Source organism: Leguminivora glycinivorella, chromosome 25 (assembly GCF_023078275.1).
Source record: "Leguminivora glycinivorella isolate SPB_JAAS2020 chromosome 25, LegGlyc_1.1, whole genome shotgun sequence".
Lineage (NCBI taxonomy): Eukaryota > Metazoa > Arthropoda > Insecta > Lepidoptera > Tortricidae > Leguminivora > Leguminivora glycinivorella.
This window is the reverse complement of record NC_062995.1, coordinates 3033575-3045817: the sequence shown is the minus strand read 5'-3', so window position 1 is coordinate 3045817 and position 12243 is coordinate 3033575. Positions and strand designations below refer to the sequence as shown.

At 35.5% G+C, this 12243-nt stretch overlaps 1 protein-coding gene across 1 annotated transcript in view; it reads left to right on the top strand.

Annotated features, from left to right (window-relative positions):
* LOC125239504 (glutenin, high molecular weight subunit DX5-like) overlaps positions 1 to 6147 on the top strand; it is a 47258-nt gene extending 41111 nt beyond the window's left edge. Inside the window, exons 18-22 of the mRNA XM_048147118.1 lie at positions 1591 to 1689; positions 2871 to 2966; positions 3935 to 4009; positions 5863 to 5943; positions 6137 to 6147. Coding sequence (XP_048003075.1) covers positions 1591 to 1689; positions 2871 to 2966; positions 3935 to 4009; positions 5863 to 5943; positions 6137 to 6147 — 362 coding nt within the window. The remainder of the gene's footprint in view (positions 1 to 1590; positions 1690 to 2870; positions 2967 to 3934; positions 4010 to 5862; positions 5944 to 6136) is intronic.
* The last annotated feature ends 6096 nt before the right edge of the window (positions 6148 to 12243 follow it).

Sequence of the window (12243 nt, the reverse complement as noted above, 5' to 3'; positions counted from 1 at the left end):
TCTGAACTTATGTGCGAAATGTCATTTGATATTTGCCAGTCTCTTTTCGGGGAAGGTAAACATCGTGAGGAAACCGGACTAATTCCAATAAGGCCTAGTTACCCTTCGGGTTGGAAGGTCAGATGGCAGTCGCTTTCGTAAAACTAGTGCCTACGCCAAATCTTGGGATTAGTTGTCAAAGCGGACCCCAAGGCTCCCATGAGTCGTGGCAAATGCCGGGATAACGCAAGGAGGATGATGATGATGGTCATCCGTAGTTATTTGCTTTTTTAATCGAATGGCATCCCACTCATTGTCTACGCCTGAAAGCCTTCTAGAAGTAGACTGGTACTAGTATCGGAGCGAGCGAGCGTGCGTCCACCTTATCCCTTAAATGCATGAATTTTTCTTTTAACGAGATATTAATATATGTGATAGACAATGGTTTTCTGACTCTGGGAAAAAAAATAAAAAAAATATTTAAGATCGATTTTTATACTAAATTAGTGTTAGAAGTTAAATAGGCCAACACTTATTTATTATAAATATATCGCAATTAGTAAGTTTTATTTAAAAAAATACTACTATTAAAAAGGTACACTATTTGTGAAACCTTTGTGATAAAATATTTAAACATAAACTAATTACTAACTTCGAAAAAATCAGCCTAAATCAGATACTAAAAATTGCCATCTTCCTGTTTTTTCACACTTTTCCGCCATTTCATCTTAATCCTTAAATAATAAATAGTAAATCATTATATTATTTAATTTATTTAATTGTATATTAAATAATAATAAATAATGAATAATAATTAAGCAATAAATGTGATTTTGGATAGCTACATATCGAGCCACGGGCCATCAAATATATGATGCATATATACATCACCATGTATTTAAGGGTTATGCAGCTTCGACTCAGGACACTTGAATGAGTTTCAGTTGTTTGACATGCGATGCAATATGAGCGCGCACTCGGGCCTTACACACTTAGGGCCACTTGCACCAACGAAACTGGAGGGTTAACCCACCATTTTGTATGGAATTTGACAGCTGACAGCCCACTAACCCTGAGTTAAGTGGTTGGTGCATGTGGGCCTTATAGTGACATTTTGTTTGCGTATGGCGTAAAGCTTACAAATTAATAGTTATTTGTTATACAAGGGGGCAAAGTTGTATTTTAACGCAGAGTGTGGAATTGAAAAACGAGCAAGCGAAAGGATTCTAATAGTTGAACAGAATAAAATCCTGAGCTTGCGAGTTTTTAAACACACGAGAAGTAAAATACATTTGCACTCGTGTGTAACATCCACTAGTGGATAAAATGCGTTTTTACCCGCTGGTATTAAAGGACAAAACACGTGTTTCCGAGCTAGTGAGGGGACAATACGTTTATCACTGCTTCCAGTAGTCCCACAGGTGGTAAATCATCTTTATTACTAGATTCACCTACTTTTATCAATTTAAAAGCAGTTAATTTGACTTTATTCAGGGTCAAATTACTTTACCCACTAGTGGATAAAATGCGCGCTGGTATTAAAGGACAAAACACGTGTTTCCGAGCTAGTGAGGGGAAAGTTATTGTTATTAATTATTTGATTTTGTTTAGAAACCTCGGACATCATCACGCAAGGCCCGGACGGCACCAGAGTGACGAAGCACAACAGCCGAGAGAGCCAACAGAGTGCTGAGGCGGAGCATAAAAATGGTAAACCACGTGGCTTAGGGCCCATTTACACGGTACATTCGCCATCACATATCGATATACCTAAATATATCGGTGTTGTCAAGTGAATGATGAGACGTCCGAATCGTCCGATAGAGGCATGGAAGAAGAAAACATGCTGCGCCGACCCCAAAAGATAAGGGCAAGCGAATGATGATGATAACGGTGTTCCCGAAAATCTCAACATACATACATACATATAATCACGCCTGTATCCCATAAAGGTGTAGGCAGAGAACATGATCTACTAAGTTTCAGTGCCACTCTTGGCAAAAAGAGGTTGAAAGAAATCCAAATTGTGACATATTCTAGAGACGTTAGTGGCCATTTTTTTTTAAAGTTGTCCACCCCACTTTTTTTTTTGGATTTGGAAATTTTTATGTGGTTTCCACTCAGAATCGAGAGCTCTTTCAATCCTAACAGGAGAAAAAAAGTGTCCCAGGGATTTTTCCCATTCCGTTACCATTTTTTCATACATTTTGTATGGCGGTAACGGAATGGAAGGTCTGAAAAATGTATGGAAATCTTGGGACATCTTTTTTCTCCTATCAGGATCGAAAGACCTCGTGATTCTGAGTATAAATCGCGTAAAATATCATGTTACAAAAAAAGTGGGGTGGACAACTTTGAAAAAAATGGCCCTAGTGCGTTTTTACATTATCCGATCCGATACCGGAAATCGGTAGGATTTCAAAGGCAAAAATCAAAGATGGCGGCTTAAATGTAGTATAGGATATCGGTCCTACATCCAATATCGGATCTGATAATGTGAAAACGTGTAGTCCGATATTTGTGAAGAATTTAGCAGCTCTGATATGGCGACTGTATTAGACTCGCGAGTGTCATTAAATTTTTATATTTGATTAGTGCGTAGAACTATTGGTATGTAATCTGAATACTCAGCAATGTAACTAATTCGCATGTGAGTTCATCATTATCGTTAGTAATTTCTGAGATCCTCAAAATATATATAGCATCATCAATGGCCATGGCCACTACATCGGTGAAACATGATGATTTTTGCAATACTGCATCACGGTGGAGACGTAAATACCTATTACTTAAGTTTCTTGTCAAAAACTAGCTGATATAATCTTGACTTGTGTAGTAAAAGTAAAGTAAAAGTAAGTAAAGTAGTTTAAAACTAAGTTTTTTTTTTACAGCTAAATCCAAATGGTCCATCATTAATGAAGATAACGGTGAAACCGTTGTGGAAGAGAACGAGTCTAGCGAGAGTTCGGAAGAACAGCAACGCAGCGGTGAGACCCGACAATCAATACTATAGGCTTGTGCGTAAGCGTGCACACTGCACGCCGTGAGCGTAGGCGCGTTGTAATATAAGGATACGTATGAGACTTGTCACACTGAAGTATGCGCTGCGTTAAACATTCTGTTGCTTTATTAAATGAGCATTTCTTTTTTTTTCGCCACTTTTATGAAATGTGATATTTTTGAAAAAAATTATGCTATTTCTACTCAAAATCACTTTTTCAATCCTAGTAGTTAAAAAAATTGTCCCATACGATTTTTTTCTTATTTTGTTACCATTTTCTGTACATGTTGTGTGGGGTAACAAAAGAGAAAAGTAACAAAAATGTATGGAAATTCTGGGACACTTTTTGTCTCCCAGTGACATTGAAAGTACTCGTGATTCTGAGTATAATTGACCTAAAATTCCCTAAAAAAATGGCAAAAAAAAAGAAATGCTCAAATCAGTGTTGAAAACCCGTTCCTTGTAATGCAAGTGGCAGTGAAAGTTGCCAAATGTACTTATGTTGTTTTCTGTAAGGCCTAAGTACTCGACTTGAACTCGTATGAGTTTCAATTGTTTGAAATGCACGCTGCACGCCCCCCCCCCCCCCCCCGTTACACGCCCAATCTGAGCGTGCCCTCAGGCCTTATACTACACAAGCTTTATTTCAATTGCAATAAGGATTTTTCAAAGTTTAATTTAACATCAATTCTGATCAAAATAATTATCAGGAAAATAACATTAATCAAATCATTAATCATCTACTATCAGTAGTCACAATCCGTACCAAAAATTCTTATAACCTAAAAAGTGAAGTGCCGCCAAATCTGACGTTTACTGTTGACATTCGTTAAGCCCATGTACAGATGAGCTACGATCAGTATAAGGCTATATATACAGAATGTTATTCATTGTGATGCTTACAATATGTTTCCAGAAGGTCACTTAACCAAAGAGTATATTCGTTATTTTCAGAGAAATCCGAGAGTTCTACCATCATTGAGAAGGGACTCGACGAAAGTACCGAGGATGAGGCTGATGTAGATATGGGTAGGTTAACTTACTTAACAGGACATTTATTTTAGGCAATCTTCGAATATTTGCGATTGCGTCTAACCGCCAAACACATTTTTTGAAAATGAACCACAAACATTGTACTGTGCTCAATTTATGAGGTAGGCAACTTGGAATCTTAGCTTGCTGCTGCTGTCTCAATAAGTTACGTTGAGATTTAGGGTCCGTTGCACCAAATTGTCTGTCATCGATGTTAAAAGAAAAAACAATGTCCTAGGGTCCAATAAAGTATTTTAAATTATTAAAAAATCAGAAGTACGTGTGAGACGAATGATGTATTGTCCAAGAAGAAATATTACATTATGTACCTAACCATGGACACCATGAAGTCCATGAATATTAATGTTGCTAGTCTTATACATAGGTATACAAACTACATTCTGCAACAATCAAATTTAACATTCGCTAAAATGTTAGTACTTATGGGAATTTCTATAAACTTCTGCTTCGTGACGTTGACGTGTCTGTTAACTGTGGTTGATGCAACTGGCCCTTAGTGGTGTAAATGCAAGTCCTTGAAGCCAAATCTTATTTTGAGCAAAAGTCCGAAATCTAAGGATTTACAGGTCAATATGCGTTGGTGCATCTCCACTACTGTTTCATGTTTGTTATATTATAAGTAGAGTTAATTGTAATAAATTGATATGAATAGCTAATTAGTATGATTGCGACACACACACTACAGATTATACTTTTTTTACAGCACACCACAAGCTCGTCGACATTAAATTGCCGGGTAAGCATACACAAATTAAAAATACTAATACACATTAAATATTATCTATTAAAATTTTATATACTTACATAGAAAAAATAGTAAATGATAGAGTGCTCTCTCCATCACTTTATGTATTTAAATGCTTATTATTTCCTTAGTGTCAAATGGTAAGTACAGTGCTGCTACTTGACAATAGATGTCGCGACGAACAACAAGGCAAATGCCCAACAACGTTCAGTTAATTTAGTACCTTTATCTAGAACAACCGTAGATAACTCTAGTTTCAATTCCTACTTATAAATAGGCTACTTTCCTTCTAGTCAAATCAGCACCTTTTTAAAAACTGTTAAAACGAATTTGAATGATTTGATGATATGGAATGAATATGAAATCACGATCAAGTCATTTACTTTATATATTTCTATCGGACTTATTATACAGAAATTGGATTAATACCTAACTATTGTCCGTGTTTTTCTTATAATTATCTACTTAAAGCTTTATTTCGTGCATGGTATAAAATATTTTATTTTAAGGACAGGCAAGTACACTATTATTTTCTTAAATTGTTGAGTAAAACAATTTCGTCAGTCGTGACAACCGTGACATCTATTGTCAAGTAGAGGTACTGGTAAATCCACAACTTGACGCTAGACGTAGACTGCGAAAATAATAAGCATTTTGGTATGAATACTAATGTATGAAGTGAGCAATCTATCCTGTCTTTATTCTTCTATAAGATGAGTAAAAATTGGAAAATTACTGAGGGGCAGGGTGTCCAACTTTAGTCTACGTATTATCAGCCTGTATAATATTTTCTGTAAGCACAATCCAGCAATAATAGTGTTCAAAAGCTCCAACAATATGTGACAGACTCTCATGAACGTGTCATATATTTTTGCGGTCTTTGTGTTACATATTGCAGATGACTGTACTCGCATTTTATGGACACGCTACCACTCTTTAAGTTCAAATACATGCTCTAGAATCTATAGTTATAAAACTCAATTGCTCACACACACACACCACAAACAAAACATTCACACATATCCATTTTTCACCAGTCGCGTCACAATTATACTAAATGTGGTTATTCTTGTCAAATTCACAGAGAACCAGGAGTACGACATTATAACTAAAGAAAAGGACGGCATAGTTACCATGGAACTTGTGCCGAGCTACATGTCTGAATGTAAGTTAACAATAGTCCAAGGACGTAGATTTTTTTTTTGCTTTGACTTTTACTCCCTGCCAATTGCACAGGGTGAATTTGCCAATGTCAGTGTTGGCTTGGTGTTACCGTAGTGTTGACTTTCACACGTGAGGAGAATGTTCGGTAAAGGACGTAGTTAAAGAAATTCTAAATAATGACAATCAATTCTCAGATGAGGTTTGATGGTTGAACCCTCTAATACCCCCTTACACCTACCCTTAACCACCGTAAGTGGACACTTGACATTTTCGTTAACGACTGCGTAAAATCGATCGTGGATTGGCGCGATAGATGGAAATAAATAAAATAAATAAATAAATATTAGGGGACCCCTTACACAGATCAACTCAGGGATCGGAACCCGTTCCCAAATACCATTTGATATCGTTCTTAAACCGTTACCTATAAATTTTGTTCAATGGGAACAAAATAATTTCGGTTACGGTTCTTATATCGTTCCCTAAACGAACGGTTCATTATAAATTTTGTTCAGTGGGAACAAAATAATTTCGGTTTCGGTTCTTATTTCGTTCCCTCAAAGAACAGTTTCTTACAGTAACGTTTAAATGAACGAACAGAATTTTAGCGTTCCTAAAACCAATATTATTTCGTTCCGAGCCGCGCGGGAGTAGGTATAGCGACTGTAGCGAGCGCCAGAGCCGAACGTTTTCGCCGACGCACGAGCCGCCTTTCGCTGTCTCTTTTTCACACGAAGTTCATGTATATTTCTGTTTCGGTTAGCCGGCCGGCCGCGGCCGGCAATGAAGGTGAAGGTAGGTTGTTTGTTTTGTTTACTTCATTTACTTGAGTTGCAACTTTCGGCGTATAAACAGCGAACGTGCAGTGATAGTGTATGCTTGATATTGAAACTATTAGGATAGGAAGAAACAGCATAGAATATACACCATGTATAAAGGGCGGCAAATTTTAAAATTGTAGGGCTCACCGGCCAATTGTCTTCATAAAACCTGTCTACTTAAAGTTTCACGTTAACGGAATCATTAAAGGATTAAGACGATACAGGAGGCAAGCACGAATTCAGATTTTTAGGTCTTTATCGCCGTCGCGTTGACGGGGGCGGAACCCACAGAGAGGCCCTGTATAGTAAAGTTGTGTGTGCGCGTGGCGCACGCACACAGACGCGTACGCCGGCGGCGCAAGTACTCGCGCTCGAGCCGACCGGCGCCCGCAATCGCTCTCTATAGTCTCTATCTATATTTTTCTAGTTTTGGACTTTGATTTGCGTATAGTTTTGGACTCCGTGAAGTATACTCGTACTGATTTGAATAGAATGCAAATTTGTCATATTTTAGGTATTCTAAATATTATTCCTTACCTTATACATAATGTAATTATCTTAAAAGGAATCATGATACCGAAATAAAGTTATTCGGTATGTAAAAAACTAAAGCCTTTTCGATGTCAAAAAGAAAGTTTAAAATAATTTTGTGATAAAGTAAATATTTTCTGAAAGGATTGGGTTATACCTAGGGATTGCAATAATATAAACTAAAGCCTGACAAGTTTTTATTTGACCCTGGAAGAGTGTCGCTACAAATCGTTTTCATATGGCAATAATGTGCCGACGTCATGTATAATCGGGACAGCGAGTACTGGGTTTCGTTTCGCGTTAATATTTGTAGAAAATTAAAGCATGGTTTTAGAGAATGACAATTTAATAAGCTAGGTTTGAAGACTTGCTACTTCCACACAGCCTAAAATTCATGAAGCTTGTGCCTGTATCGAAGTCGTCGATGTTTATTTTCTTCTTACGTGGGACCTTGTTTTGTACTGGTGGCGATGATGAAACGGCCTCCTTATTTCTTTAAATATTTTTCACGGCAGAGCTAAATACAGACACCATAAATAAGAACAAAAAATATATTAAGCTAAATCGAAACCAACTAATCATTGCATGAGAACATTATTAGGGTGCCCGCCCCCCTACACGTAAAGTGGGGAGAGATTTTTTTTCATTTCAACCCTGACGTGTGATATACCTATTGTTGGATAGGTATTAAAAAATGAATAGGGGTTTACTACTAACATTTTTTGATATTGTTAATTTTTTCGGAAATAATCGCTCGGAAATGTATGGGACATTTCAGAGGTAAACTTTTGTATGGGCTTTGTCAGTCCCGGTATCTATCGTCCTTGATATTAGGCAAGTCAATGTGCACCTCTAACGACTCTTACGCAGTGGCCATTGAGGCCAATCAATTAAAGGTGAGGAAACAGTCTCAGCTGTTGCCATTAGATTTGGTGAAAATAACATTGATCGCGTTGGATATGGTAAGTATGGTTAAGAAACTAAAGCCTGACCAGAAATATAAATAACTATTGTCAGGCAGGAGTGCGCTGTTATTCTGATGTATGGAGTGACAGTTCAGTATAGTATGATGACTATGAAGAAAATAGTTTTAATGAAATTCCGCTACATGGCGCGTAGTCATATATTTCTGGTCATGCTTTACATGTGTATAAAATAAAACAAAACTTATGAATCTTATGATATAATCTTTCCAGTAATTGCCTATGGGAAAATAACATTGTAGTTACCACTGGTAACAACTTAGTGGTAACTCTGACTAGTGGAATAACCCTTATTTTATAACGATATTTCACTAACGAATGTACCAAAATATGATTGACTTTTACACTGAAGCTATAATTATGATAGAGTACACATAATCTTGATACACATTTAATAATATTTTTCTATTTTATTTTCGAGATCTTCTAAACAAGCCCGTAAATTCTCTTCGGGAACTTGTTCTAACTTTTTCTTATAACGACTGCAACTATATTACGCTTGCATGAACAAGGGCACATCGCGTCCGGTTCCGGTTCACTATAAATGGATTGCATGGGTTGTGCTCTCTCAAGGACTGCATCTTGGTCCTTAAAAACATTTAAAAACATATCACTATTACAAATTCACACAGATTAAGTAACACACATATTTATACAAATTAGTGCAGATTATATTTTATACAGCTTTCTCACACTATAAGCACTTACATCCAACTCAAGGTCATCAGAATCGCTTGGATATGGGGTAGTTTTTTCTCTATATATATTTTTTTGAAGGCTAGATCTTCATCATCTATGTCAAAGCTTTTATCTGCAATAAAAATATCTTATTTATTTTGCATAATGTACTTACATTTCTAGAAAATTATTACAATAAGTTACAAGCTTTTGAGAATTGGGCCCTTGGTGTATCTACATGGAATACACAACAACTGTAGTTGGCGAGTGTATTAGTGTCTACACTGTCTACAGACGACCAAACCGACCAAGGTCCAACAAGTACGGGATTGTAAGAGCGAGAGAGCTACGTCAACCGGGGTGGCTTTAGGAAAATTTGGGGTTACTTTGATGGTATTTGAACGGCTTTAAAATTAACATCATTCATTATTTACTGAAACTGTTCATGTAATTAGTAGATAGATAATAGATCAATAAATATTCTTGTAAATCTACCATAGAAAATCGCGAATTTACTTACAGTATGACTTTAAAACTAAATTTTCAAAGTCACCCCTGCGTTTTAAAGCCACCCCGGTTGACCGTATAAGGCTTTCTCATTTTTTAGGGTTCCGTAGCCAACTAGGAACCCTTATAGTTTCGCCATGTCTGTCTGTCCGTCCGTCCGTCCGTCCGTCCGTCCGTCCGTCCGCGGATAATCTCAGTAACCGTAAGCACTAGAAAGCTGAAATTTGGTATCAATATGTATATCAATCACGCCAACAAAGTGCAAAAATAAAAAATGGAAAAAAATGTTTTATTAGGGTACCCCCCCTACATGTAAAGTGGGGGCTGATTTTTTTTTTTCATTTCAACCCCAACGTGTGATATATTGTTGGATAGGTATTTAAAAGATGAATAAGGGTTTACTAAGATCGTTTTTTGATAATATTAATATCTTCGGAAATAATCGCTCCTAAAGGAAAAAAAGTGCGTCCCCCCCCCCTCTAACTTTTGAACCATATGTTTAAAAAATATGAAAAAAATCACAAAAGTAGAACTTTATAAAGACTTTCTAGGAAAATTATTTTGAACGAAAAACTACGGAACCCTACACTGAGCGTGGCCCGACACGCTCTTGGCCGGTTTTTACAAATAACTGCGTCCCTAATTGACATATGTCGTTACGGTCGCCTATAAGTACCTACTTTAGGAGTGACACCGAATAGGGCTTGTATTGTAATCCGGATATATCCGCTGATTTTGAAATTCGGATAATTTGCACGTTAAAATCCGGATAAAACGAATAATTCGAATATTGTGAATGACAGAAATACCATTGCAATTTTTAAGAAGCTCATTTGGAAAACAAATTTTAAAGTAAAATTAACACATTTACGATATTAAAGCGATTTATATCAAAAATTACTCCTTGAGTGGCACTACTACCTTATTTAATAATAGTCATACTAGTTATGAAAAGAAAGCTGCACTTTTGGATGGAAGCAAGTCGCTTTGCATGGTGATAGTAGACATCATAGTAAACGATTTTTTCCGAGGATATCGAAATTTCATCCCTTAAGAAGCCGAGCGTAGCGAGGTGTTTTATGAAAATGAAAAAAATTCTATCTTTTTATTGTATCGTCCGATTTTGACAAAACGTATCTCAAATGAAAGGTATTAATTTGTGTAATTAAAAAAAAAATACAAAGAAAAAAATTTAAAATAAAAGTAAGAAAAAAATAATATTTATATTTCCGTCTCGCACTGAATAACTTCAAAGAATGACAGACAAAATGTACAATGTCGATATACAAGTTTTTTTTAATCGAAGACAGATAAATTTTTAGTTGAAAACTGAAGACCGCATCGAAATCAGATCAGCATTTTTTAAGATACAAGTTGCCAAAGTTGGGAAAGATCGCTTTATATGGCCACTTTGAAATTCCTTTGCCAGAAAGTCAGAAATAATATGTTTTTCGGACACAGAAAAATACATAGTAACAGTACACATCAAAATAAAATTAAAAATTCCGAGGATATTATAATTTCATCCCTTAGAACGACGAGCGTAGCGAGGTCGGTTACGAAAACCGAAAAAAAAATCTCATTTTTTTGGACGTCGTCCGATTTTGACAAAACATGTTTCATTTGAAAGGTATTACTTTATGTAACTTAAAAAAAATATTGAAAAAAATTGGAAAAAAATGTAAGATTTAAAAAAAAAACCTTAATTTTCGTATCACACTGAATAACCGCAAAAAACGGTAGACACGGTGTATAATTTCGATATATGATTTTTTTAAATTAAAGACAAATAAATGTATGATTATAAACTAAAAACCGAATCGAAATCGAATCAGTAGTTTTTAAGATGCAATTTGTCAAAGTTGGCTTAGTTTGTTTATATGGTCGCTTATAAATTCCTTAGCCAGAAAGTCAGAAACATTATATTTTTCTCACAGTTAAAAGTATGCATAGGTAATAGACATCATAATAAACAATTTTTTACGAGGATATAAAAAATTCATCCCTTGGAAAGCCGAGCGTAGCGATGTCTGTTACTAAAAACAAAAAAAAGGCAGTTTTTTTTATTGGATCGTCTTTGTAAGGGTTTCTAAGGAATGAAATTTTTATATCCTTGTAAAAAAATGTTTATAATGATGTCTATTACCTATGCATACTTTTAACTGTAAGAAAAATATAATGTTTCTGACTTTCTGGCTAAGGAATTTATATTATAACTATTATAAGCGACCATATAAACAAACTAAGCCAACTTTGACAACTTGCATCTTAAAAACTACTGATTCGATTTCGATTCGGTTTTTAGTTTATAATCATGCATTTATTTTTCTTTAATTTAAAAAAATCATATATCGAAATTATACACCGTGTCTACCGTTTTTTGCGGTTATTCAGTGTGATACGAAAATTAAGGTTTTTTTTTTTTAAATCTTACATTTTTTTCCAATTTTTTTCAATATTTTTTTTAAGTTACATAAAGTAATACCTTTCAAATGAAACATGTTTTGTCAAAATCGGACGACGTACAAAAAAATGAGATTTTTTTTTCGGTTTTCGTAACCGACCTCGCTACGCTCGTCGTTCTAAGGGATGAAATTATAATATCCTCGGAATTTTTAATTTTAGTTTGATGTGTACTGTTACTATGTATTTTTCTGTGTCAGAAAAACATGTTATTTCTGACTTTCTGGCAAAGGAATTTCAAAGTGGCCATATAAAGCGATCTTTCCCAACTTTGGCAACTTGTATCTTAAAAAATGCTGATCTGATTTCGATGCGGTC